This window comes from Zea mays, chromosome 5 (genome assembly GCF_902167145.1).
Source record: "Zea mays cultivar B73 chromosome 5, Zm-B73-REFERENCE-NAM-5.0, whole genome shotgun sequence".
Taxonomy (NCBI): Eukaryota; Viridiplantae; Streptophyta; class Magnoliopsida; order Poales; family Poaceae; genus Zea; species Zea mays.
The window spans coordinates 179,025,140-179,052,929 of NC_050100.1; the positions used below are offsets into that span (position 1 = coordinate 179,025,140).

At 45.3% G+C, this 27,790-nt stretch overlaps 2 protein-coding genes and 2 long non-coding RNA genes across 7 annotated transcripts; 2 read left to right on the forward strand and 2 right to left on the reverse strand.

Moving 5' to 3' along the window:
- Positions 1-6,047: 6,047 nt before the first annotated feature.
- Positions 6,048-11,897, reverse strand: LOC109939972 (uncharacterized). The gene is made up of 2 exons (XR_002262446.1): positions 11,693-11,897; positions 6,048-6,396 (listed from the first exon to the last, which is right to left on the reverse strand). It is a non-coding gene; the product is annotated as an uncharacterized lncRNA (long non-coding RNA).
- Positions 7,683-11,619, forward strand: LOC100384475 (uncharacterized). 3 transcript variants are annotated; one of them, XM_008645940.4, is made up of 5 exons: positions 7,683-8,563; positions 9,125-9,340; positions 9,453-10,159; positions 10,247-11,084; positions 11,287-11,599. In XM_008645940.4, exons 1-4 carry the CDS (start codon positions 8,212-8,214, stop codon positions 11,069-11,071), a joined length of 2,100 nt encoding a protein of 699 aa, XP_008644162.1. In that variant the 5' UTR covers positions 7,683-8,211; the 3' UTR covers positions 11,072-11,084; positions 11,287-11,599.
- Positions 11,898-12,033: 136 nt separating the features above from the next.
- Positions 12,034-27,551, reverse strand: LOC100282085 (uncharacterized). 2 transcript variants are annotated; one of them, XM_008645425.4, is made up of 7 exons: positions 27,155-27,551; positions 23,752-23,800; positions 23,446-23,672; positions 17,188-17,386; positions 16,971-17,114; positions 12,677-12,811; positions 12,034-12,598 (listed from the first exon to the last, which is right to left on the reverse strand). In XM_008645425.4, the coding sequence occupies exons 1-7, from the start codon at positions 27,280-27,282 to the stop codon at positions 12,437-12,439; spliced, it is 1,044 nt and encodes a 347-aa protein (XP_008643647.1). In that variant the 5' UTR covers positions 27,283-27,551; the 3' UTR covers positions 12,034-12,436. The 2 variants fall into 2 exon arrangements, with proteins under 2 accessions (XP_008643647.1, NP_001148470.2); NM_001154998.2 differs by having other exon boundaries at positions 12,051-12,598; positions 12,677-12,751; positions 27,155-27,428.
- On the forward strand, positions 13,422-16,111 carry LOC109939973 (uncharacterized). The gene is made up of 2 exons (XR_002262447.2): positions 13,422-13,928; positions 14,147-16,111. It is a non-coding gene; the product is annotated as an uncharacterized lncRNA (long non-coding RNA).
- Positions 27,552-27,790: the final 239 nt, after the last annotated feature.

Below are 27,790 nucleotides of genomic sequence, written 5' to 3' on the forward strand. Positions count from 1 at the left end.
CAACAACTTCACTAGGAATGAGGTATGGCATTTAGTTCCACATCCTAATCAAAATGTTGTAGGAACCAAATGGGTCTTCCGCAACAAGCAAGATGAGCATGGTGTGGTGACAAGGAACAAAGCTCGACTTGTGGCCAAGGGATACTCCCAAGTCAAAGGTTTGGATTTCGGTGAAACCTATGCACCCGTAGCTAGGCTTGAGTCAATTCGCATATTATTGGCCTATGCTACTTACCATGGCTTTAAGCTTTATCAAATGGACGTGAAAAGTGCCTTCCTCAATGGACCGATCAAGGAAGAGGTCTATGTTGAGCAACCTCCCGGCTTTGAAAACTGTGAGTACCCTGACCATGTCTATAAGCTCTCTAAGGCGCTTTATGGGCTCAAGCAAGCCCCAAGAGCATGGTATGAATGCCTTAGGGATTTCCTTATTGCTAATGGCTTCAAAGTCGGAAAGGCCGATCCTACTCTATTCACTAAAACTCTTGAAAATGACATGTTTGTATGCCAAATTTATGTTGATGATATCATATTTGGGTCTACTAACGAGTCTACATGTGAAGAATTTAGTAGGATCATGACACAAAAGTTCGAGATGTCTATGATGGGGGAGTTGAAGTATTTTCTAGGATTCCAAGTCAAGCAACTCCAAGAGGGCACCTTCCTAAGCCAAACAAAGTACACTCAAGATATTCTAAACAAGTTTGGGATGAAGGATGCCAAACCCATCAAGACACCCATGGGAACTAATGGGCATCTCGACCTCGACACGGGAGGTAAGTCCGTGGATCAAAAGGTATACCGGTCGATGATAGGTTCCTTACTCTATTTATGTGCATCTCGACCGGACATTATGCTTTCCGTTTGCATGTGTGCAAGATTCCAATCCGACCCTAAGGAATCCCACCTTACGGCCGTAAAACGAATCTTGAGATATTTGGCTTATACTCCTAAGTTTGGGCTTTGGTACCCTCGGGGATCCACATTTGATTTGATTGGTTATTCGGATGTCGATTGGGCGGGGTGTAAAATCAATAGGAAGAGCACATCGGGGACTTGCCAGTTCTTGGGAAGATCCTTGGTGTCTTGGGCTTCAAAGAAGCAAAATTCGGTCGCTCTTTCCACCGCCGAAGCCGAGTACATTGCCGCAGGCCATTGTTGCGCGCAATTGCTTTGGATGAGGCAAACCCTGCGGGACTACGGTTACAAATTAACCAAAGTCCCTTTGCTATGTGATAATGAGAGTGCAATCAAAATGGCCGACAATCCCGTCGAGCATAGCCGCACTAAGCACATAGCCATCCGGTATCATTTTCTTAGGGATCACCAACAAAAGGGAGATATCGAGATTTCTTACATTAACACTAAAGATCAATTAGCCGATATCTTTACCAAGCCTCTTGATGAACAAACTTTTACCAAACTTAGGCATGAGCTCAATATTCTTGATTCACGCAATTTCTTTTGCTAGATTGCACACATAGCTCATTTATATACCTTTGATCATGTCTCTTTCATGCGCTATGACTAATGTATTTTCAAGTCTATCTCAAACCAAGTCATAGGTATATTGAAAGGGAAATTGGAGTCTTCGGCAAAGACAAAGGCTTCCACTCCGTAACTCATGCTTCGCCGTCGCTCCAAGCCACTCTCCATCTTTGGGGGAGAGAGAAAAAGGACTTCGTCTTTGGTATAATTCTAACTCATTTGTTTATGACCAAAGGGGAAGAAATTACTTCGAGGGCTCTAATGATTCCGTTTTTGGCGATTCATGCCAAAAAGGGGGAGAAAGTAAGAGCCCAAAGCAAAAGGACCGCACCACCACCAATTTCAAAAACTTCATGTTTTCAAAGAATTTTATCAATTGGTATCCTATTGTGTTCAAAAGGGGGAGAAAGTAGTATTTCAAAAATGATATATCAAAACCCTCTTGAACACTAAGAGGAGGATCTCATTTAGGGGGAGTTTTGTTTAGTCAAAGGAGAAGCATTTGAAACAGGGGGAGAAAATTTCAAATCTTGAAAGTGCTTTGCAAAATCTTATTCATTTACCTTTGACTATTTGCAAAAGAACTTTGAAAAGGATTTACAAAAGAGTTTGCAAAAACAAAACATGTGGTGCAAGCGTGGTCCAAAATGTTATTTAAGAAAGAAACAATCCATGCATATCTTGTAAAGTATTTATATTGGCTCAATTCCAAGCAACCTTTGCACTTACATTATGCAAACTAGTTCAATTATGCATCTCTATACTTGCTTTGGTTTGTGTTGGCATAATTCACCAAAAAGGGGGAGATTGAAAGGGAATTAGGCTTACACCTAGTTCCTAAATAATTTTGGTGGTTGAATTGCCCAACACAAATAATTGGACTAACTAGTTTGCTCCAGCGTATAAGTTATACAGGTGTAACAGGTTCACACTTAGCCAATAAAAAGACCACAAGTTGGGTTCAACAAAAGAGCAAAGGGTCATCCGAAGGCACCTCTGGTCTGGCGCACCGGACTGTCCGGTGTGCCACCGGACACTGTCCGGTGCACCACCGGACTATGTCCGGTGCACCAGAGGACTCCAACTCGAACTCGCCACCTTCGGGATTTTCCAGAGGCACTCGCGCTATAATTCACCGGACTGTCCGGTGTACACCGGACAGTGTCCGGTGCGCCAAGGAGGAGCGGCCTCAGGAACTCGCCAGCTTCGGGAAACTCCAACGGCTCGTCCGTTATAATTCATCGGACATGTCCGGTGTGCACCGGACTGTCCGGTGCAACTCCGGTGCAACGACTATCTCCGCGCCAACGGCTACCTGCGGCGCATTAAATGTGCGTGCAGCGCGCGCAGAAGTCAGGCGTGCCCATACTGGCACACCGGACAGTAAACAGTACCTGTCCGGTGTGCACCGGACATCCAGGCGGGCCCACAAGTCAGAAGCTTCAACGGTCAGAATCCAACGAAACTGGTGACGTGGCTGGGGCACCGGACATGTCCGGTGTACACCGGACTGTCCGGTGCGCCATCGAACAGACAGCTCCACCAACGGTCAAGTTTGGTGGTTGGGGCTATAAATACCCCAACCACCCCACCATTCATTGCATCCAAGTTTTCCACTTCTCAACCACTTACAAGAGCTAGGCATTCAATTCTAGACACACCAAAGAGATCAAATCCTCTCCAATTCCACACAAGGCTTTAGTGATTAGCGAGAGAGATTTGCCGTGTTCTTTTGAGCTCTTGCGCTTGGATTGCTTCTTTTCTTTCTCACTTGTTCTTGTGATCAAAACTCCATTGTAATCAAGGCAAGAGGCACCAATTGTGTGGTGGCCCTTGCGGGGAAGTTTTTGTTCCCGGTTTTGATTTGAGAAGAGAAGCTCACTCGGTCCGTGGGACCGTTTGAGAGAGTGAAGGGTTGAAAGAGACCCGACCTTTGTGGCCTCCTCAACGGGGAGTAGGTTTGCGAGAATCGAACCTCGGTAAAACAAATCCGCGTGTCACACTCTTCATTTGCTTGTGATTTGTTTTGCGCCCTCTCTCGCGGACTCGTTTATATTTCTAACGCTAACCCGGCTTGTAGTTGTGTTTTTATTTGTAAACTTCAGTTTCGCCCTATTCACCCCCCTCTAGGCGACTATCAGAAAGGACACGTAACGTTACAAGGACATGCTCCCTCAGAGACCCGCAGACGGACTGAGACTCCTAGGCAATACAACTCACAATGGATGTAGGTTATTACGCTTCGGCGGCCTGAACCACTCTAACTTTTGTGTTCTCGTATTCTTCCATCTAGTCAGGCAAATCCCTCAGCCCCCTCCTAGTTCACAGGAGTAAGTGGGTACATTCCGCCACCCGGCTAGAGTTTTCTCTCCGACAACAGAAACTATGTCCGATACTGATGGATCTTTTTGTATAAAAAATAAGACATTTAAATTTCATTGTATAGTATTGATTGAAAATTTGGTACTATAATCGATTTTTAAATCGTTATAGTGGTGTGTTTGGTAACCGGTAAGGATGATGAAAAATGAATGAATGGCGCACTTCTTAGCTCTCCGCTCATGCCACAAATGTTTTCCCCTCCCACGCATAGAGACGGCAGCCCGTGCAATTAAGTAACTATAGATGGATCATTAAGGTTATTTGTACCTTAGATTATACTGTTTACGTGGTGAAGTTTAAGATATAAAATAAGATAGGAGATGATATATATTAGCTGCTGGACGCCTAGCGTGTGGACGTACGTCGTCGATCTCATCCTCTCCTTTCATCGACTGCTAGGCAGAGCTTTTTTTTTGCAAAAGTAACATCACGATCACGGGAATGGTTCCTAACTCGCGTTGTACTGTACATGTCCTAATGCTCCCTCTATTTCTTTTAGTTTTGTGTTGGTCAAGATGTGGACAAATGAAGGCTGTAGTTATGGTGTCCCACACGTAACTTTTTTTCCTCTAGTAATTTCTCTCCACAAGTCCACAATTGACACGTCACTTTTCTGAGACACAAAAGCTACATTTGACATAGACGAACGAGAGTAGTTCACGGATTAGACTGGATAGAGATCAAATCAAATGGACCATAAATATTTTTTTCCTTCTTAAATAGGTAATCAATCACTAAGTACCGTGGTTTCATTTTTCTTAATGGCATAGCTGCGCAGATATTACACATCCAAAATTGTTTTATATGTAGACAAGCGTTTTAGATGACATAAGCATCCAAAGTTTGAGCATAAATCGAATCAGGACCTATAATAAATATAGGTTGTTTATGTTTCCTCTTTATTCTGTATGTTCCAACGCAATCCTCGTACAGATATTCTATAGTCTATACCCATATGTGATAAACTTTAGTCACCATTCAAGGGAGTTCAAACTTTGGTAAAACTTATTGGGTCTTAGTTGCATTTTATTTGATATTTGTGTTTGCCTCGTTCTAGCTGGGTTGTGCTAGCTTGTGTGCAGGACTGCAGGTATATAGTGTGAAGCATACCTCTAGTGGGGCCCTGCATCATCATTGATTCATTGGAGTGAAATCTGGATTCGAAAGGAGCAAGTTGATTACCTGTTAAAGTCACCGTAAGGGCTAGTTTGGAAGCCTCAAAACCGGAGGGGTTGGAGCGGAGGGAATTTTAGCCCCTCCAATTTCCTTCGAGTTTTGGACTTTCAAACTAGCCCTAAAGAAGCCCTAAAGAATCATAATAGAGCAACACAATAAAAAAGATGAACCCTTCTTTCCCTACCTCCAAGGGTTTGAAGATAGGTGAAGGAGAAAGTGACAAAGGAAGTAGAATGTTGGAAATATTTTTTTTCTCGAATACGCAGAAGACCTGCATATCATTATATTAAAAAAGGAAAAAAAGTGAAAACCTTGAAAAACACCATACAAAGCATGTAAGATATTGTTGCCTTTGCCTTTGTGTCTCAAATATTAATAATCTTCATTTATATAACTTGGTCATCAAAACAACTACATACATAATATAATCCCAACAGATTATAATCTAGATTATATAATATAGATTATAATCTAGATTATATAATCTATAAGTTTTATATAATCTATAAGTTGAAACAAATATACTCTTACGCCCCGTTTGGATCATTGGAATTGAATTCCATTCTAATAATAGTAATTTAGGCATATATTAATTAAGCTAATTCGGTTTTATGCAAAATATATTTGTATACTATTATTAGCAAGATGTCGGAGATATTTATGTGCTACATTTTTACTATAGGGGAGTGAGACGAAGAATGTCATGTAAGTTATAGATTAGAAACCAATTCTAGTAATGCATAAAATCATTTCCCACCCTCCACCCCATGAATTTGAGATAGGCTTATATCTGAACTTTAGAAAGTGGTGGAATGTCAAATTCCAAACTAAATAAGTTACTTTTTTGAGTGAATTCCAATTCCTCTAAAATGAAGGATCCAAACGCCCGTTAGTAAAATCTTACTCTATTTCCACATGAGAGCACCATTCACTGAGCCTCATGGGCAAAACTATTTTGAAATACCTCTGGCGCACGCACACACAAAAAAACAGCTTCAAACAGCTCATAAAATTAGTTGTAATAAAGCTGCGTCAAATGAGACATCTGGGTGAATTATTTTAATCCTAGAAAAGGTGGATACTTCTTTAAAAAAAACAAAAATCATCCGATAATATGTTGTTTTCAATGATAATTAGTATATACCTAAGTGATGGCTAATGCTACCTTTTTCACGAGAATTTCTAGGGATTAATATCACATGGCTAGTGAAAAAAAACATCCCTAACACGGAGGCATAGGCTTCAAAAAGTGTCTCCAATCAGTAGTAGCAAGATTGCGGACACGACATGTACAAATCATAGGGCGTCTCCAATGGCTAGCTATTTTACCAGCTAGATTCACTCCCTTTTCTGCGTGAATAGAAAATATGGAGAAAACGAGAATAGTTAGTAATGGACAAATAGATAGAAGATTTTATATATTACAAGAAACTAGATGTATTACATGTGGGACCAAATACTAGTAGTGAGATAAATTACTATTTTTATTCTTCTTTCGGATCTATATTAGCTAGCTATTTGAGACAACCATCGAAAATGCATGTAGTAAAGACACGTAACCTACCATTTTTGTTGCAACGTTCTAAAACGTCCACAGGCAGCTACAGACTACAGTATCCCGGAGCAGCAGCTGCGGCTCTCTCTCGATCGACCTGGACGGATCAGTCGCGGAGAGCTGGAATCGTCTTGTTCTTGTTCCGTAACAGATAAATTAACCAGTAACCGGCCGTCCCGACGGCGACGGAGCGAAAGAGATAGCGGGCGGGGCCAATAATTTCTCTAGCTTCTCCCTTTCCCCAACGACAGGCGGACAGCTGCGCGTCGAACGCCCAGGAACATGTGGTAAACTTTTCCTAGTACTGCTAGCGAACGAGATGGGGAACTCTCGTTGCTTTTATAAAAAAAAATTGCTTGCTCGCATCAGCGACGGAGCAAAAAAAAAAAATTAGAAATTCAGACGATTATTTTCCCATTGTAAATGGATATATACCTTAAAAATATACGATATACACATTACAAGAAAAAAATGAATAGAAATTGAGGCTGACGCCTAATCCGATTCGATGCATTGTGAAATTTAGATCTTATTAGCATCTCTACCATTAATCCATACTCCCTCTATGGTTTGCTGTGGTGCTTTACTGCTTTTCCACGAGGCACGGCATATATTAGACCGATGGAAGCAGTGAGCTGATCCATCGGACTTTGACACGTAGATCTTTATCCATTTATCTGCCCGCCTCCCCTGGACGATGGGATCACCAAAGGCCAAAGATATATACGATTCCAATTAACCTGACCAACTTGTCGGTAAAAAGCAAACTTGTTGAACTCCCGAATCGTACCCACCAGCTAGCTGCTTGGAGTGAGCCAGTGAGGTGATGAGTACTCCAGTGGCACAGCAGCGTACCACACGCCCGAGCCCCCGACCGACCTCGTTCCCTGCAGCTAGTACTAGCATTAGCAGGGATGCTCACGGTCACACTCACGGGGACGGGGCGCTATTGCAGTTGCAGGACCCACCTGACAGTGGCTAAGCACGAGTTCCACGGGAATCTAGTCACTCGAGTTCTTTTTTCTCACGCAAAATGGGCAAAACAAAAATGGAGATGGAATATTATGGGGGAGGCTAAGGGCAGGCGAGAGCACGAGGAGATAAATGGCCCAGACGAAAAGGCGAGAGCAAATCCAAACCAACCAATCCCAATATCCGCAGACCTCCCTCTGCGCTGGACCACACACCTCGCCTCTCCCGCAGCCCAGCCTCGCAAAGCCCCTCTGCCAATTCTCTGCAGAGTCATTGACGCTGTCTGGGCTCTCTCTGTTTTTTTTTGTTCCAATCATCATCGTCATCAAGGAGGAGAAGAGTAGATTGGATTGGTCAGATTACTCTCTCTCCTCCACTGCAGTCTCTCTGAAGAGAAGAGGCTAATCCAATCAAGCCCAGCCCAGCCTTTCCACAGTTCCTGGAGAAAATCCTCACTCGGGTGCGCGAAGCAGCTTGATTCGCCTGCGCAGCTCATCGGAAGAGAGCCAGGAGCTTGTTCTTGGCTGCTGGACCGATCCTTGAGCAGCCGCCGCTGATCTTGCCGGAGGGCCAAGAGCCTGTGTTCTTGCACCGGAGAATTCTCGGCCAGCCGTCCCGGATAGGGTTGAGGGTGTGCCATGTCAGCGTCACAGTCCTCGATGAGCGGCGCCGGGGAGCCGGGGGCGCGGGCGGTGGTCTGGTTCAGGCGGGACCTGCGCGTGGAGGACAACCCGGCGCTGGCGGCGGCCGCTCGGGCGGCCGGGGAGGTCGTGCCGGCGTACGTGTGGGCGCCCGAGGAGGACGGGGCCTACTACCCCGGCAGGGTGTCTCGGTGGTGGCTCAGCCAGAGCCTCAAGCACCTGGACGCCTCGCTCCGCCGGCTCGGCGCCGCCCGCCTCGTCACCCGCCGCTCCAACGACGCCGTCGCCGCGCTGCTCGACCTCGTCCGCTGCACCGGCGCCACGCACCTCTTCTTCAACCACCTCTACGGTTCGATTCGATTCGATCCCTCTCGCTCTGGATGTGCCATGTTGCAGCTGTTCTTGGCTTCTTGGTGCCACAGAGTACATGCAAATCGTCAGCTCAAAATCCTGGTGTTCTAGCCTTGCTCTGTCTGGTTTGGTTGAACGGGATCCCGTCCTTCACGATCCAAATAGCAATTATTTATTTATTTATGAGATGAGAGAAGAGAAGAGGATCTTTTCATGAACAGTTTTTGCCTGTACACATCTGCCATTAATGGATCTTCCATATACTACCCTATAATAATACCCTTACTGCACACGTAAACCAACACCAAGTTTAGCAATTAGCATCCTGCCTTACTGACTTTGGTCGCCGTCGCCCTCTCTATTAATTCCAAAAAGTCCTTGCACCCAGCCACTGGCACTCACCAAACAACCTGCATCTTTCTTCTCCGGAGTTTCCTTTTCTCCCAAGAACCATCATTAAAGAAAAAAAAAACTTTTAGCACCTTACCATCTGGGCCGGCTGATATGAACGAACGGTCTTCCGGTACTCACCAATCCCTGTCCCATTCTCGCCGTGCAGACCCGCTGTCGCTGGTCCGGGACTACCGCGTCAAGGAGCAGCTGGCGGCCGAGGGCATCGACGTGCAGTCCTTCAATGCCGATCTGCTGTACGAGCCGTGGGAGGTCCTCGACGAAGACCGCCGCCCCTTCACCATGTTCGCGCCATTCTGGAACAGGTGCCTGTGCATGCCGGACCCCGCCGCACCGCTGCTGCCGCCCAAGAGGATCAATTCAGGTATCCAAATGCACAACCGACAGAGCTCTAACCGTCATACTGTAGGCGGGGATCCGGTCCGTGCAGATCGGATCCAGTCACTGACATGGAAAATGCTTCGATCGCTTCACAGGTGACCTGTCCAGGTGCCCGTGGGACGAGCTGGTCTTTGAGGACGAGTCCGAGAGGGGCAGCAACGCGCTGCTCGCGCGGGCGTGGTCACCAGGGTGGCAGAATGCTGACAAGGCGCTGACGGCCTTCCTCAACGGCCCGCTGATGGACTACTCCGTGAACCGCAAGAAGGCCGACAGCGCCAGCACGTCGCTGCTGTCCCCGTACCTGCACTTCGGCGAGCTCAGCGTCCGGAAGGTCTTCCACCAGGTCCGGATGAAGCAGCTCATGTGGAGCAATGACGGCAACCACGCCGGCGAGGAGAGCTGCACCCTGTTCCTCCGCTCCATCGGCCTGCGGGAGTACTCGAGGTACCTCACCTTCAACCACCCCTGCAGCCACGAGAAGCCCCTCCTGTCGCACCTCAGGTTCTTCCCCTGGGTCGTCAATGAGGTGTACTTCAAGGTCTGGAGGCAAGGGAGGACCGGCTACCCTCTCGTCGACGCCGGCATGAGGGAGCTCTGGGCCACCGGCTGGGTCCATGACCGCATACGCGTCGTTGTCTCGAGCTTCTTCGTCAAGGTGCTCCAGCTGCCATGGCGCTGGGGGATGAAGTACTTCTGGGACACCTTGCTGGATGCTGACCTTGAGAGCGACGCGCTAGGCTGGCAGTACATTTCTGGGTCTCTCCCTGATGGCCGTGAGCTTGACCGCATCGACAACCCTCAGGTACTTTCTAGGCCTTTCCTCTGTTCAATCTTTTCACGGGTAACAAAGGCAGCACCTTGATGAATTGTATGAACTGAACTTTTGCAGTTTGAAGGGTACAAGTTTGATCCGCACGGGGAGTACGTCCGGCGATGGCTACCGGAGCTGGCAAGGCTGCCAACGGAATGGATACACCATCCCTGGGATGCACCTGAGTCTGTGCTTCAGGCTGCAGGGGTTGAGCTAGGATCTAACTACCCACGCCCCATTGTCGAGTTAGATGCAGCCAATTCCAGGTTGCAGGATGCCCTGTCAGAGATGTGGGAGCTTGAGGCAGCCTCTCGTGCTGCCATGGAGAACGGAATGGAAGAAGGCCTCGGCGATTCCACGGATGAGCCGCCGATCGACTTCCCTCAAGAACTACGGATGGAAGTGGACCGACAGCCGGTTCAACCTGCTATCCACGCACCGGGAGTGACTGGTCGGAGACGAGAGGATCAGATGGTGCCCAGCATGACTTCCTCGTTCATTAGAGCTGAGACCGAACTCACTGCAGATTTTGGCCACACCAGTGAGGACAGTAGGCCAGAAGTGCCATCAAACATCCACCATTTGCAGGCTCGCCCGGAGAGGGAAGAGACAGTTGACGGTGGCACTGGCAATGCTGTCAGGGTGCATGGCAACCATCACCAGCAGAACCTTCAGAACAACATGCACCGCGTGCTAGGTATCGCTCCATCGATTTCAGAGGCATCAAGCAGTTGGACGGGCAGGGATGGTGGAGTGGTACCAGTCTGGTCGCCTCCGGCAGCTTCGGGACACTCTGATTCTTATGCTGCCGATGAGGCTGACATTTCCAGTAGGGGTTATCTGGACAGGCATCCACAGTCACATACGATGATGAACTGGAGCCAGCTCTCTCAGTCATTGTGAGTTCAGTTGCACGGTAACTTGTTTTTTTCACAGAGAAATGCATTGTCATAAATTGGAAATTCGCAGTGTGTCGCAACAGAGTAGTCGTGTTAAGCCATTGTTAGTGTGGTAGTTAAAATGAACTGACAACTTGAATTTGATGATGTGTAGTAGCTGAGTAGAACATTCCAAATGCCTACTAATGATGTTTTTTTAATGAATGAATCTCTTTGCAGGACAACAGGGTGGGAAGTGGATAATTAGCGCTGTGTGTCCGGATTTAATTGCTTAGGATTTCGGCAGAGAGAATTATACATATGTAAATTATCAGATTTTGTTCGTCTATATAGCCTTGGTGTGCATGCAAGTCATCAATCATGCAGCTTCCTGGATGCAATAATGGTTATGTGAAGCTAGTTGTACAGAACCTTGTGGTATAGGTTGCTAGGTGTCCACAAGATATATGTATTATTCGTCAGAAGAGTTTTCTAGCATCAGGTTCATTTTGTATCTGGTTACTGTCTTATTATAGTCTTTGGTGATGACAGAGGTGTGTTCTCAGTTTGGTAGACAGAACATACCTGCTATCGGTGAGGACTCAAAAGGGAACATCTTGGCAGTGAGATTGGGTGCCACTCTTACCTGCTGCTAGTTTTGCCGAAGTAAAGAAGTTGCCGCATGAAACTTCTCAATGCACAATGGCGGATTAATCAGGTGATCTGAAAGACATAGAAGTGAAAGTTTAGGATGATAAACAATGAGATTTACTAGAAGCAAAAAACGGAGACAACAGATAATTAAGCAATCACATGGCAACCCCTCTACCATAAGCTGGGACGAGCACATCACGCACATGTTGCTTTGTCCAGGCTGAGTGGGAGACGTAGCATGGGCATCACCAATCGCCAAGCAAAACCATCGGAACTAGAGTCTTGCAGGATAAAGTTAACAACTAACATAGTGCAGATTCTCAACGAGAAGGATCCGGCACACAATAATTGGTTTTTAATTTGCTGCCATCATAGAAATATATATTCGAAAGTCGGAATCTAAATAGAAATCCATAAAAAATACAATAGATTCAGCAACCGTACAAGTATAGATAGCTGCACATGGAAACACTTCATCATCATCATTGATACGAAGCCTCCTTCGAGAAGTTATATGCAAGCTTGTCAACTGCCTGCTGAAACTGATTCCAGGCTAGTGTCCTACTAATTAATTCTATATATATAGATCAGTAGATAATTGAAACATAGCTTGACGAACAGCAACTCTTCAAGAGTCAAATTTGGTCCCCTTGACGGTGCAAATTCCAGCCTTGTGGAGAAAATGAGGTTAGGATCACATCCTGTTGATAATTCCCGTCTCTGACAATTATGTGGATCAGTCTTTCTTCTTCCTATCAACATATGGATGTTTTTGGTAGATGAATATGCTTGACGCGACAAGTGGTAATGCTATCAGGCAGTAGAGTGACGGTGGCTTCCCATCAAATATAAATTGTAGCAGTGCAGTTACAAGGAGAGCTGAAACTATAACAAAACCCTGAAAAAGAAAGTCCAGTTCCTAGAGGTCAATGAAAGCCACGTCTGTTTTGCATTTAATAACAGTTTAGGCACTTGCCTTTCTAACGCCACCTGCGTAAGTTGTGACAAGACCAACAAGAATTCCACCCACGGCATTCATTAATACCGGTATCTGAGGTAAAGAATGGTGATTAGGATCCCACACATCAATGAAGATCCATTGCAGCTTTTGCTTCCGTGTGTGTGGGGGATATATTACAGATAAACAATTGAGTCAATGCAGGACATAGCAGTGACTTGAAAATTTTGGCACTAAAAATTGAACCACAAAGAAGGCAATACCTATTTCAATAATTTGGTCCTTGAAAAAAAAGTTAAATTTCATTTAAAACAGGGAAGCAATACCCTAGCTAGATCCTGGAAGATCAGAATTACCTACTAGGCTATTTTAGACAGATCAAGCAACAGATGCAAACACAAGATGGAAAAGCACCTTGTGTTCCTAATTATCAAGTCTAAAATGACAGGGGTGCAATGCCAGGACATTCTCCTGTCTTAACCATGAACCATCCATCAAAAAATTGAAATGCCTAGATTAAAGTATATCACGACTAGAATAGAGTTAGTAGGAATTACTATCCCGTGGACTTGCTTGACCCCCAAATCATGTAATCCCTACTACTATTAAGAGTGGAAGGGAGGTGTCGGCATAGTTGAGATTAAGCACATCATGCTCCCTCCTCGGAGACATCTATGTTGTTTTTGAGCTCATGGAGTAGGATCTCCATCAAGTGATCAGGGCGAATGATAACCTCAGCCCTGAACATCACCAGTTTTTCCTGTACCAACTTTTTCGTGCTCAAGTACATACATGCTTTGATTAGAATAAACTCAGATAAAACTGATGGATCCATCCTGGACCTGAATTTTCATGGTCTTCAATTATATGGATCATTTGTTTGCTGCATCATTCAACTATAAGCTCCTCCGATCTTATAGCTTACAACTATGTACATACTACATATAATAGTTTTCTGCATTTGAGATTCATCTGTGCATTTTTTCAAACCCAAAATCTATCTATCTGTTTTCCAAACTCTGCTACTACCTATTTGTTTTGGCTAAATGACAGGTTACCGACTGTGGTGATCTGAATTCTCAGGTAAAAAAATCCAAAACTCTTCTGTAGAATATCGAATTTTGTAAGGAAATTGTTGTATCAAAAGCTAATTCTCTGTAAAAACTATAGATCCGTTCTTATGGAGAAGTATGGACATTTAGTGTTAGACCATTTGAATTGCCTCTCCCAGAACAAACTATTAATGTGAACTACGATGGATTTGCTGAAGGTATTTAAGCTAGCCTATTTGTTGATATTGGTTGTAGTCATGGTTTTTAAAGCGGTAAGGCGGTCCAAGGCGTTGGACCACCGCCTGGACGCCTAGGCGAGGTAGGCGAGCATGGCGCCTAGGCGTTAGACCACCGCCCGGACGCCTAGTCGACGCCTGAAGAACTGTGTTTGTAGTTACTGTTCTTTAGCGTAACACTGCATCTAAATCCTACACAGATGTGAGAGTTGGTGATGAGCTTCTTGTGGATGGTGGAATGGCTCGGTTTGAGGTGATTGAGAAGATAGGCTAGCTTTCTGATTTGTTTTGGTTCTCACTTAGTTGAGCAATAATGCATAGCTTTCTGAGATTAACTCAATCTTGAACCTGATAATGTTGTCTCAAGTGCCCAATAGAATTCACTACAAGTACAAGTCATACAAGTTATGAAATTGAACTTGAGCTAATGATCTGTGTAACTTTACATTTCTCACATCAAATGGTAGTTTTTATCTGCAGTCAGAGTATACTTGGGAGTATTGGTGGCCTATATGCCTTCGGTGTAGCAATTTTTCTCTGCCTCATGGCTCAAGTAGGTCATCTTACCTGTATTTGTGGTTAAGTTATATCAATACGTTTCTATGGTTTTCATGTGTGAAACTCTTTCTATAGCCGTGTTACATCTTAGACTAATACTTCAATTTTTTTCTGTGAATGAAAGCCTAAAACTTCAATATCTGATCGCTTTAGATCCCATTTTTACCATTTACCAGTCCACTTCAGATCCATCAATACAACTATTTGATATTATCATTCACAGTCACTTTGTGAAACTTCTGGCCCTTTATGACACTGAAACTAAAGAATTTCCATGTAATCTATTCATTAGCATGTACACCGATTCAATATGAATGCTTGTGTAATTAACAAGTTTACTTTTCAGTGTGAAGGCAGGATAAAGAAGCTCCACGACGAGGATACCAGAATGCTCAAAATTCTAAGCAAACAGTGTGCTCAAAGAAACTGGAACAAGGTAAAGCACATCTTGATCCAAAGACGAGTACCATATTCGTCCATATGTCTCCTTGATCAATAAGCTATACTGATTTCACTGTAACAGGTTCGGAAGTTTGCCATGTACACATGGGGTCCAAGCAACTTGGATCCAACAGATAGAAGTGGCAAGTGGCCTGAAGGTTCGATGGTGGATTCCCTACATGGATCCTTCCACAAGAGAAGAAAACCAATTAGAAGAGGAACCTCAATTGGGAGAAACCTAGGGTGTGTTTGGTTGAATGTACAAAGATGGATGGAATGAGGCGGCCACGTTTTCTATAGTGTTTGGTTGAGAGTCAAGCAGGGGCGAGGTGAACACCGGAGTGATTTTTAGGGGCGGCGTGATCCCAAAAAATCGAGGGGACGGTGGCGCCCCCAACTCATCCTACTTTGACCTCAAACCAAACACACCCCTAATAAGCCTGCTGACATGGTATATTATTTCTTGTTCTTCCACAGAACTTCACATATCTGATATTTAGCATCGCAGAATTTGTTTATACCATAATGTTTTTTAGAGTTTTAGGGTGATAGCCCCAGTCTTTTAACTGATTGCCAAAAGACGGTTCCAGCCGTTGAGGATGGCATACCATCCATCAAAAAGCATCCCAAAAAAATCCAAAGATAAACATTTATACCATAATATGTACTCTGTGCAGCTTAGGATGTTTGTTTCTTCATCCATTTGATTTGCTAAATGCTGCTTGTGCTATACTTGGTTAAAATTCATGGCAAATACATTTTGTTGTGCAATGGTACCACGTCAGACAGTTGAAATCGAAAGAGGTGTGTGTGTGTGGGGGGGGGGGGGGGGTACAGCAGCCAAGCAATTCTAGGTAGCCTTGATGGATGGAGGTCTGGACATGATGGTTCATTGTTGTAATGTAATATGCACAGCTCTTCCTACATAGATAGATCCTATCAAGTTCATTACTTTGTGTAATTCTGAATGAGACCTTTTATGCTGCTGCAGCGCCTGTGACCACAAATGACTGTTGCAACACGACCATACTCCAGGAATGGAGCTATCTATATGAAGAGTGTAGGTAGAGGCAATTGGCTAATAGTGTACAGGTTCAGTTTGCAAGGTCGTAGCAACAGGGTTCAAAGACGTGTGTTGAAAGGACAGTTGCTGATGATCAGCATGATGAGAGGTGGGGAGTTCCATTGCTGGTTTAGGCTGGAGCCAGCTTCTGAAGTCCAGTCAAGTGTTTGTATGTGTTACCCCTTTTTTATTTCATTTCATGAGAAGGGATTGCTATCCGTTTCTTGAATTGTACTTGGTGCCTTGGTGGTACTCATGAATAAATGTTTTGACATGGCTGTTTGACTTCTTATAATGTTTGTTTGACATCAGTTCATTCTATTTGAGTTAACGTATTTATAATAATATTACATATTTATATCATCAATATAATATTAATGTTACGGTGATATTTTGCCACACGGATTTTGCATATCATAGTGATGTTTATCATTCTGTATCTATGTTCTATACTAATTTTTAACTTTCGTGGCAACGCACGGGATCACACCTAGTATCTATATATACCTGGTATGGCAAGTGGAGCCATTAGGATAAGAAAATATTTGGTTAGTTAGGATAAGATAAGGAAAGAATTGAGATAGATTGATTTGGTTAGAATATGTTCTTAGAGGTCAAGTAAGCCTCTCTATATAAAGAGAGGAGATGTATCAATGTAAAGTAAGCAAGAATTAAGAAGAAAGATCCTGACCATGCTCATCATTGAGGCATGATATACCGGATGCATGCTAAGGCTGTGCAGAATCCAAATGATTTAACTGTTAAATCACATAACAACATCCAATGTGTACATTTTAGCTATCCAAGTTTGTTTATTTTCTGAAACTAAATTTATACAACTACAAATAAGCACCAATCTTTATGGTTTTTAATGCACATAACAGACAGCTTGGGACATGTCCAGAGTTTACCCATCAGTGAGAGGGGCAAAAAAACGTAATGGAATAACAAAGAGTACTCACCACAGTCCAGAAAGTCCATTCATGGAAAAATCCATATTTCCTGATGGCCTCTCCATCTGGTGAGCGATAGGTACTTGCTAACAAGCACATACTTCCAATAAATGACATCTCTATGGTCATCATATAAGAGGTATGTTTTTTAACCTTAAGTATAGTGAATATGTTAGCATTGACCATAAACTGCGTTCTGGAAAGTAACAAGGTTTGGAAGTCCAACCTGAGATGCCCACTGACACAATGAAGAGGCCAGCCCAGACAGCACAGAAGCGACTGTAACTGGAATGATCCCATATAGCAAGATATAGTCAGAGCCACCACCCTTGGAACCTTTGCTACTGCTCTCCCCAACACTTAAAAGAACGGCAGCACCAATTAAGAGGGCCAATGCTAGAACTTGCCTGGAAGATTGCTTTTGCCTGCACAATGTTGCGAAAGGTGGTCAAACTAATGAGTGCTGGACTTAGGGCATGTTTGGATCCATGGTGATAAAGTTTAGCACTACACTTTTAGCTAAACTTTAGTACTTGGAGATCCAAACAGGAGTGTGTTGTAGATTCTTTTGTGGGCCGGCATTATGCTAGGCGCCAGATTTAGTTTGTTAAGAAGTGCTAAAAGTTAGGCAATAATTAAGGAGGCTTATCCTCCCGGGAGAGTTATCTTATCCCCTAGAAAATCTGTAATATGGTTAGGCACCTAAGCTATAAAGGTGGACTTAGATTGTACTAGGAGACCATCAAAGAAGTTGTACCTGTGGGTGCGGCTGCTTGATCACCCTGGCAAGCCCTACACCATCTGGTGATCTCAGCTCCCAGCCGCCACACAGAGTACCCTATTCCCTGCGTTCTTCTACTCAATCCACCTTGATATCCCACCCTTCGTGGTGCACTCCTCCCCGCCCTGCGCATCGCAGCCGGGTTCACAACAATTTGGTATCAGATTCCAAAGCTGCAGCTACATCCATGTCTGGCAGCAACGAAGATCCTGGGAAGATGACTGACTCCGAGAAGCTGGACCGTATTCTGGGACAGTTGGCCACAATGAACAACCGCCTGGACGCCCACGCTCAACGGCTCGCTCTCCTGGAACAGGAACCTGTTCAGCCGACAGGATCGCGGCTAGCGCCGCCTCTGGCCGCGACTACCCTGTCCACGGGTCCTGCCCTGGAGAGTCACGCAGGTGCAGAGCTCCCCAGTTCTGGCGCTTACAATGGCGGATTCAGCGGTGGTCGCCGAGCTCCACTGCACAACAGCCACCATGACCGCTACGAAGACGGCGGACCACGGCGACCAAATTTTACCTTTCCCCACTTTGACGGTGAAGCTAACCCCTTACCTTGGAACAACAAATGCGATACATATTTTTGCGGCATGGGTGTTCATCAAGATGAGCGGGTTTGGCAGGCATCCTTGCATTTGGAAGGCGTCGCAGCGGAGTGGTTTTATGCCATGGAGCGTGACATTGGTGGCGTACTCACTTGGTCAAGGTTTATAGAATTCCTCCAGATGCGTTTTGGGCCACCACTCCGTTTCAATGGCATGGCTGACTTGAAAGCATTGCAGCGCACCAGCACCATCGAAGACTACACTTGGCAGTTTTTAACAATCCTGTGCCGCTGTGATGACATGACTCATCGGCAACAGATCAACATGTACACAGCAGGATTGGGGGAGCCCCTACGCACTGATGTGGAGATGGAGATGCCAGAGACACTTCAACGGGCAATGCATTTGGCCCAAGTGTATGAGAGGCGTCTGCTGCTATCTGCCAGCTCCAACACCACCTCATATCAAGGCACCAGCAGCGCCATCCAAATCCTCAACAACTGCAGCAGCACGACCGACGTCATCGGCCTCCAGCAGGCCTCGCTTCCGGCGTCTATCTCCTGAGGAGATCGCTGCTAAGCGAGCCAATGGCGAATGTTACCATTGCAAAGAGAAATATTCTCCTGGTCACAAGTGTACTGGTCGCGGCGTGTTCCTGCTAGAACTGGAGGAAGATGACACCACCACAGAAACTGGTTCACCAGAAGACTTGGGTATTTCGCTGCAGGCTATGACCGGAATAGGAGTCGTTGACACCCTCAGACTTTCGGTCAGCATCAATGGCATCACACTCACTGCATTGGTTGATTCAGGTTCTACCCACACTTTTTTTGTGACGCTGCAGTGTCGCGCCTGGGCTTACAAGTGGTTCCTCAACCCGGTCTCTCAGTAAAAGTGGCCAATGGCGAGTGCATATCCAGCAGGAGCAGGGTCACTACCACACTCACCATCGATACTGAGGATTTCCCCACAACATGCTACTCCTTACCATTGGACGACTTCGATCTAGTTCTGGGGGTTGAGTGGTTGCGGTCTTTAGGACCCGTCATATGTAATTTTGACAACTACACTATGGCATTATGGCGCCAAGGACGGCTGATCCGCTTGACAGGCATGGGGGACCCGATTCTCTGCAGAACAGCCGTTGACAAAAGCCGAGAATGCATGGAGGAACTTCTACAATCCTTTACTGCTTTGTTTGAAGAACCACACGGTCTGCCGCCTTCACGTTGCCATGATCATCATATTCGGTTACTGTCTGGAACAGAACCGGTGGCAGTGCGACAGATACCCCCAACTTCTGAAGGATGAAATCGAGAGGCAGTGTGACCAAATGTTGCAGCAAGGGATCATTCGTGAGTGCACATCAGCATTTTCATCGCCCGTCTTGTTGGTGAAGAAGGCAGACAATACATGGCGGTTTTGTATCGACTATCGTGAGTTGAATGCAAAAACAGTAAAAGACAAGTTTCCTATCCCGGTGGTTGATGAACTTCTAGATGAGCTACGAGGTTCATGCTTCTTCACCAAGCTTGATCTTCGGAGTGGATATCATCAAGTCCGAATGCATCCCAGCGACATCCACAAGACAGCTTTCCGGACACATTGTGGTCATTTCGAGTTTCTTGTAATACCATTCGGCCTTACCAATGCACCATCCACTTTCTAGGCTCTCATGAATGACGTCTTGAAGCCCTTCATCCGGAAGTTCACACTGGTTTTCTTCGACGACATCTTGATATATAGTTCGTCCTGGACAGACCACCTGAGGCATGTAAAGCAGGTGTTCCAGCTGCTGAATGACAACAAGTTGGTTCTCAAGCGTTCCAAATGCTCCTTCGGTGAACCAGCAGTGTCGTATCTTGGACATATTGTATCAGCACAGGGGGTCGCCATGGATCCATCTAAAGTGGATGCAGTGGAGTCGTGGCCAATACCGCGTACCCTCAGAGCTCTCTGCGGTTTTCTTGGTCTTACAGGATATTACCGCAAGTTCATAGCTGGTTACGGGTCCGTTGCAAGCCCTCTCACTGATCTTCTAAAAAGGGATGCCTTCCAGTGGACAGATGAGGCAGCAGAGGCTTTTGCCAGCTGAAACAATCACTGTTAATAGCACCACTTCTTCAGTTACCCGATTTCACCAAAAGATTCTTCATTGACTATGATGCGTCAGGCTTAGGATTTGGGGCAGTTCTACACCAAAGGGATGGAGCCATAACATTTTTCAGCAGGCCTGTGTCTCGCCGTCATCAGAAACTGCCAGCCTATGAGAGGGAATTGATTGGATTGGTCAAAGCAGTTCGGCATTGGAGACCATATGTATGGGGTCGACCATTCACAGTCCGGACTGACCATTATAGCTTGAAGTTCTTGCTCAATCAACGATTGTCAACGATTCCTCAACACACGTGGGTCAGCAAGCTTTTTGGATATGACATCACGGTGGAATACCGTCCATGCAAACTCAATGGCGCAGCGGATGCGCTATCCCGTCGGGATGAGGATATGGTAACTATGTACAGCATCTCCTCTCCTTCCTTATTTATTTGCTACTTTAAAGGCAGAAGTTGAATCTGATCCATAGGTGGCTGCAATCTGCAAGCAATTGGCTGACGGCACTGCTAGTCCGGGCTGGACTACAACGGATGGTCTACTACGATTCAAGGGCAAAGTATTCATTCCAGAGGCATCGTCATTATGGTCTGTACTTCTTGCCCAAGCTCATGAATCTGGCCATGAAGGCGTGCAAAAGACAGTTCACAGGTGGAGAACATCTTTTCACAGTCCAAAAGCACTCCACCGAGTACGTGAGTCTGTGCGCAGTTTGCCAACGCAACAAGACTCAGCACCTTCATCTAGCTGGTTTGCCACAACCCTTGCCCATTCCTTCTATGGTTTGGGCTGACATATCAATGGACTTCATTGAGGGCTTTCCAAAGGTGGGTGGCAAGTCAATAGTGCTTACGGTTGTAGACCGATTCTCGAAGTATGGCCATTTCATTATCGTGGGCCACCCCTACATGGCAGTCTCAGTGGCGAAGGCTTTCTTCGATGATATTGTCAAACTCCATGGTCTACCATGTTCCATTGTAAGTGATCGTGACACTGTTTTCACTAGCCAGTTTTGGACTGAACTGTTTCACATGGCCGAGGTTAAGTTACAGATGAGCTCAGCCTTCCACCCACAATTAGATGGTCAATCAGAAGTGGTGAACCGGATTATAACTATGTACCTCTGTTGTCTCGCTAGGGATCGACCTAAATCGTGGTTGAAGTGGCTCCCATGGGCTGAATATTGCTATAATTCATCATATCAGTCTGCTCTAAAGTGCTCGCCATTCAAAGTAGTGTATGGCAGGGACCCCCCTCCTATGGTTTCCTACCAGCCAGGGAACTCCAAGGTAGCAGCCATTGATGTCCAGCTGCAGGACAGAGATGCATTTCTTGAGGAAATCAAAGCACGTCTAGTGCAAGCTCAAGTCACTATGAAAAGTTACCAGGATCAGCGTCACAGAGAAGTGGAATTCAGTGTGGGAGATTGGGTCTGGCTACGACTACAACAGCGAACGGCTGTAGGGGTCACTACAACTTCTCCCTCCAAGTTGGGACCAAAATTTTATGGTCCATATGACCATATCAGATCACACAAAAGATAGGGGAGGTGTCTTACAAGCTGCAACTACCACCAAATGCACGCATTCATGACATTTTCCATGTTGCTCTCTTGAAGAAGTTCGAAGGCACCGTGCCAACACAGCTGGTCCCCTTACCACCCTTGTTACATGGGCAGGTTATTCCATCTCCTGAGAAGGTCCTCCGAGCAAGGCTGAATAGAGGAGTCTGGGAGCTGCTGGTAAAATGGGTAGGGCGCTCAGAAGCAGATACGTCATGGGAAGAAGTTGAGGCATTTAAACGCCAATATCCACATGTGGCGCTCGCGGACGAGCTGTTTGTTGGGGAGGTGGGAAGTGTTGTAGATTCTTTTGTGGGCCGGTATTATGCTAGGCGCCAGATTTAGTTTGTTAAGAAGTGCTAAAAGTTAGGCAATAATTAAGGAGGCTTATCCTCCCGGGAGAGTTATCTTATCCTCTAGAAAATCTGTAATATGGTTAGGCACCTAAGCTATAAAGGTGGCCTTAGATTGTACTATGAGACCATCAAAGAAGTTGTACCTATGGGTGCGGCTGCTTGATCACCCTGGCAAGCCCTACGCCATCTGGTGATCTCAGCTCCTAGCCGCCACACAGAGTACCCTATTCCCTGCGTTCTTCTACTCAATCCACCTTGATATCCCACCCTTCGTGGTGCACTCCTCCCCGCCCTGCGCATCGCAGCCGGGTTCACAACAGAGTGCTAAACTTTAGCACGCATTAACAATTTAGCTCCTCCAAGGTATGCTAAAGTGAGGTTAAAGTGTTACAGGGTGAGAAAAGGACATCTCCTACCCTCTCATCCACTCTCTCTCTCCCCACCCCACATTAATTAGGGGTATGGATGTCTTTCTATATCCATGTGCTAAGCTTTAGCACTTGCATCCAAATAATACCCATATGCTATACTTTAGCTTTCCATTTGAGAGGACTAAACTTTAGCTGTTTAGCACCATGCTAAAGTTTAGCACATGGGATCCAAACAGCCCTTACTATTAACAGACCTTTGCATGTGATGTTGCAAAAGGAAATCAAACTACTGAGAGCTGGTAGTTGTTTAATCACAGAGTTAATGATGTGATATGGTGGATGGAGAAGTTTTAAATGAAGATAAAAGAGCCCCAATTTTCATGTAGTAAGTGATATGTAGTAGACTATAAACCTAGCTCTGATTACTAACATGATCTACCAAGAATTGGCTCCAAACCAAAAACATTTGAAAACAGACTATATAGACACAAAATTGACTACGCCCCTAATAAGCTAATTCTATATCATCCAGGCTTGAGGATGAAACTCCATGCTGGGATTCTGTTTTTTTCATAACACGATTAACCACTACTAGTTCTGCAAAATCCTTAAGGTCTCCCCCCCAACAACACACACACGCACGCACCCCCCCCCCCACGCGCGCACGCACGCACACACGTTTTGGTAGTTATTTCTTCAGATGATCTTCAACCTGAGTATTTTTAAGAAATTGAAATGCAAATAGAGACATACCCCAAAATAAGAAATGTGAAAAATGCTGTCCACAAAAGCTTAGTCTGGTTAAGGATTGAAAAGGTCAAGGAATCCAGATGCTTGTATGATACTTGCAGCAGACTATTCTGGAGGGCATAAATGGCAGCAGGCAGTCCAGACGCAGTCAGTGATCCAGTGAGAGTCCAGTTACTGAACTGTTTTTTCAGACTACCCTCTGCAATCAATAAAATGATTGCGCAAATAACCTATACAGATGAAAAGGAAATCAGAAGCACCCAGGTGAAAATAATGCCATATTGATCACAATAAAAACTGCTACCAGACCTTTGCTGCTTCCGTTGCAAGAACTAGTGAGGTCACTATAGTATCTTCGCTGCAGTGGTAGAAACGAGAGAGGGTTCAGTACATTCAAAATGGTACTTGATTCCCTTTCATAACAAATAGCTGTGCAAAGAATGCATTTTTTTTTAAAAAAGACACCTTACATCTTTTTTCTCTCGAATAGCGCAGGAGAACTGCACGTCATTTGAATAAGGTAGAAAAGAGTACATAGGTCTAAGAAGACCACCACAGGTACCATAAAAGGCACTACTCACGCTATCTTACATTTACATCACTGAAAGGATAATTAAAACGACCATACGGTCCCTAGCTTTTAAGTCATGAGGGGCATCGACCTGGACACCAACTCCTGGAGTTTGGAAGCCCCTGCTGAGCATCAAAGCCCTCCCTCCAAATTAATAGACACAGTGATGCCTTGGACACTTGGTCTCTTCTTCTCAAAGACAGCCATGAATGTGCATTGCTGAAAATTTTGGTATAAACTTATGCACTTTCCATGGGTTGGTTAAGATATTACCAAAGAAAGGGAGCTATGTCCATCTGATTCATCTATACCACATGTTCATCCAGTTCATCTATACCATTGTCACATAGATGAACCTATCTGCTTGATCTTGAACAAGAAAATTTATTACCCTATCCAATTTATCAAGCAAATACCAAGTCTCAACTGACTATAACAGTACCTAACTAGAATAAGAATCGATCATTTTTTTGTCTTTTTTTGCGTAACGAGGCAGGAGCTTTGCCTAGGGGTGGTAATGGATCACGATCCAGATATTTCTTCACAATTCATTTGAGCCGTTAATTAATTTTAGTTCAAAAATGAATAGAAATAGAGACCGGTCCTAATCCGATTCTGATCCAATCCTTAAATTTTATAGTGTAAAATTTAGAACCCATTACCACCCTTAGCTCTGCCTAATCAGTTAAAAGGGAGCAAAGATGCAAACCTGATAAACATTCAGGCGAGAGGTGTGGATAAACATCCAGGACCTGATGTTGAGAAAGAGAAGAAAAACGGAAAAGTACATAGGGATTCTTAAGGTGCTATAAAGGGGCGTTTCTACGTTGGTTAATGTCCTCCACGGTGCGGAATGTCATTTCATATGCATTGAGCGATGAATGTTCAAAGATGCCTCTGTTTCTCTCTTTCCAAATATTCCACATGATGTATATTATGAAACCCCCTCCCCACCCCCACCCCCATTGAGCTCATGACATGAAGGTTTTGGCGTGGCTTTGGAGGTTTGATGCCACCAACCATCTGACACTACAGTTTGCGAAGTCGTCTGCCGTGACGTTCTGTGGGAGGTCCATGTAAGAATAGAGAGTACTCACACCCAAACAAAGTTTGAGAAGAGGCAGTTAAGGCAAAGGTGCATTGCCTTTTCTGGACCGGTGTGGCCAACCCCTTGCAAGGTTGTCTGCTATGAAAATTTTGTTTTGGACTAGCGTAACAAGCAAAGAATGTGTGTTTATTTTTGGTTTTGGTCTTCCACACAACTACACAAGGTTGGGGTCAAACAGCAAGAAGGAACCCTTGAATTGTGAAAGGTAGGCTGATTTTGAGGTGTAGAAGCTATCTTTTGTCCATCTCCAGCCGATGGTGTTAAGGTTGTTTGCCAGGAGCTCGACCTGCTGAACTTGTGACCAAAGATCAACAAATTAGGTGACATGGACCACTGTAGCAATATTGTGAGCCAGAATGCAAATCCACCTCCCACCTGAGAGTCCAATGGCGACAGAGTCGTTCTTGCACCTAATCAGCTTGAACAAGGGAATGGTGCTATGTATTTGGGCGTACTTTGGTTGAGCCACTTGTCTTGCCAAAATAGGCCTTGTTGTCATCTCCAGTTGAAATGAAGGCAGGTTTCAAGAAGGCTTGGAAGTTCAGCGCCTGCCCATGGTTTGGACTTTTCAGTCCAGTCTAACCAAAGCCACTGTAGGCGAAGTGTGCGGCCCCCGCGGCTGAATTTTCCAAGGTCCAAGATGCCAAATTGAGGGGTGCATGAAGTGTTTCCAAGCTACAAGACATTGGCCACCGCTCGCATTGTCACGCCCCATCCAAAGGAAGGAACCGCATATCCTACCAAACTGCTTTTTGGCCCATTTGGAGAAGATAAAATCAATGAACGTGTATCTTGGAACTGATGAGGGAACCGAGTTGAACAAGTCAGCCGGCCTTTCCAGCTAGGTAGTATTGTCCCGGTTTTATCAATGATAGGCTGAATATGTGCTTTGGTGAGTTTTCTTAGGCCGAGATATTGGCAAGAGAGACAAGAACTGCCCCGGTAAAGTGGTAAGCATAAAATGATTTGGTCGATGTTGACTCCCTCACAACTAATTGGCAGGATGGAGCATTTTTGTAGGACCATGACCAGCCCAGAAGCCTGTCCAAAAGTGTCGAGGATGTGGCAAATGGTGTCCAATTCTGGCAAGCTGTGATGATGAAAATAGCTGCATCATCTGGGTATAAGGAAATGTGAAGATTGGGCTCTTGTGAGCCAATGAGAGCAGGCATAACTTGTTCTGAAGCTAGCTCAATCATGCGGTCAATCGCTAGGATAAAGAGCATTGATGAGAAGGGGCTACCTTGTCAAATTCCCTTGCTATGTGCCCATGTGTAAGCATTCGCTGGGGATCTCGTTGAAGAGATCCCCTGAGGTTGCTATTCCGAGAGAGATAGAGATCCAGTGCCACCATTATAGGCCAAACCAAACCTTTGGAAAAGTTCAAGGAGATAACCCCAGATAACTGAGTCGAAGACCTTAGCAATGTCTAGCTTTAGGAACAGAGGGAATGTTTTACGTGTGTATAGGCAACAAATTGTGTTCTAGACAAATAGAAATTGTCTTGGATACAATGCTTTTTCATGAAGGCACTTTGGCAGTTTGATAGTTGACACGATGCCACGGAGGTGTAGTGCCAATCTGTTTGCAAGAAGTTTGGGGAAGATTTTTGCAATGCTGTGCATAAGGCTATGGGCAGTAATCTCCCACATGTAGGTCGTCATTTTTTCGGAAAGAAAATGATGTGTGCTGTATTAACCATCCTGAAGCTCCCAGGTCTCAGATTATGGAGGCAGCCAAAAGCTTCTGTGTCAGATACTCAGATCAATGTATCCCAATTTCCCGTGAATAGGTGAAATGCTACTGCATAGGCTCCCATGACTCCACAATGTGGATGTCTACCGTACCGAGGGAGCAAGTAGAATTCGCTCGTTGCGCGACTTCAAAATTGTACATGCCTTAGCCTTAACTGGAAGAAAAAGTAATGGTCTGGAAAAAAATCGATCACGAGCATTCTAGGGTAGAAAAGGCATCTACTGTTACAAAAACAACTAGGGAAGGCACCCTGGCCGGCGCGTGCGAGATGGGTTTACCGGACAAAGCGCTTGGAGATGAGGGGCTGGGCGCCGTACTGCAGGGTGAGGAGGGCCAGGTAGAGCGCCACCTTGCGCCGGCTCGGCGCGGCCGCGGCCGCGGCCGCCGGAGCGGACGAGGAGCCCATCCGGACTCCGGCGCGTTCGCTCGGTTCCAATCCAGCAACCAAAATGCGCCCGGCGCGCCGCCCCTATTTCGGAAACTTCTCCTTTCCTTTACCAAGCAGACGAGCGCAAACTTTCTGGTCTGATCGATCTGATCTGAATATCTGATGCTGGAACAGTGGGGGCACAGGGAACCAGGACGAAGACCGGACGAGCACGCCTGCCAAGTCGCGCTCACGTTTGCGCGGCTGGGGGGCAAGGGCAATGGGCTCGGTTTGATCGAATGAATTTGTTCACGTGTGCAAAGTGTTGTCTGTAAAAATTTGGGAAGGATTTATAAAACTGTTTTGAATACAGAGAAATACTCAATACTAGCATAGGCGGATCTAGGAGAGGCTGTCCGGATTGCAGCCCCTGTCGGCCCTCAATCACACCTATATTATATTGTCATCAATAATTAATATTTATATTGTATCATAAATATAGTTTACAAAACTTAACTAAAATAGACCACAACCTTCTCCTTAACCA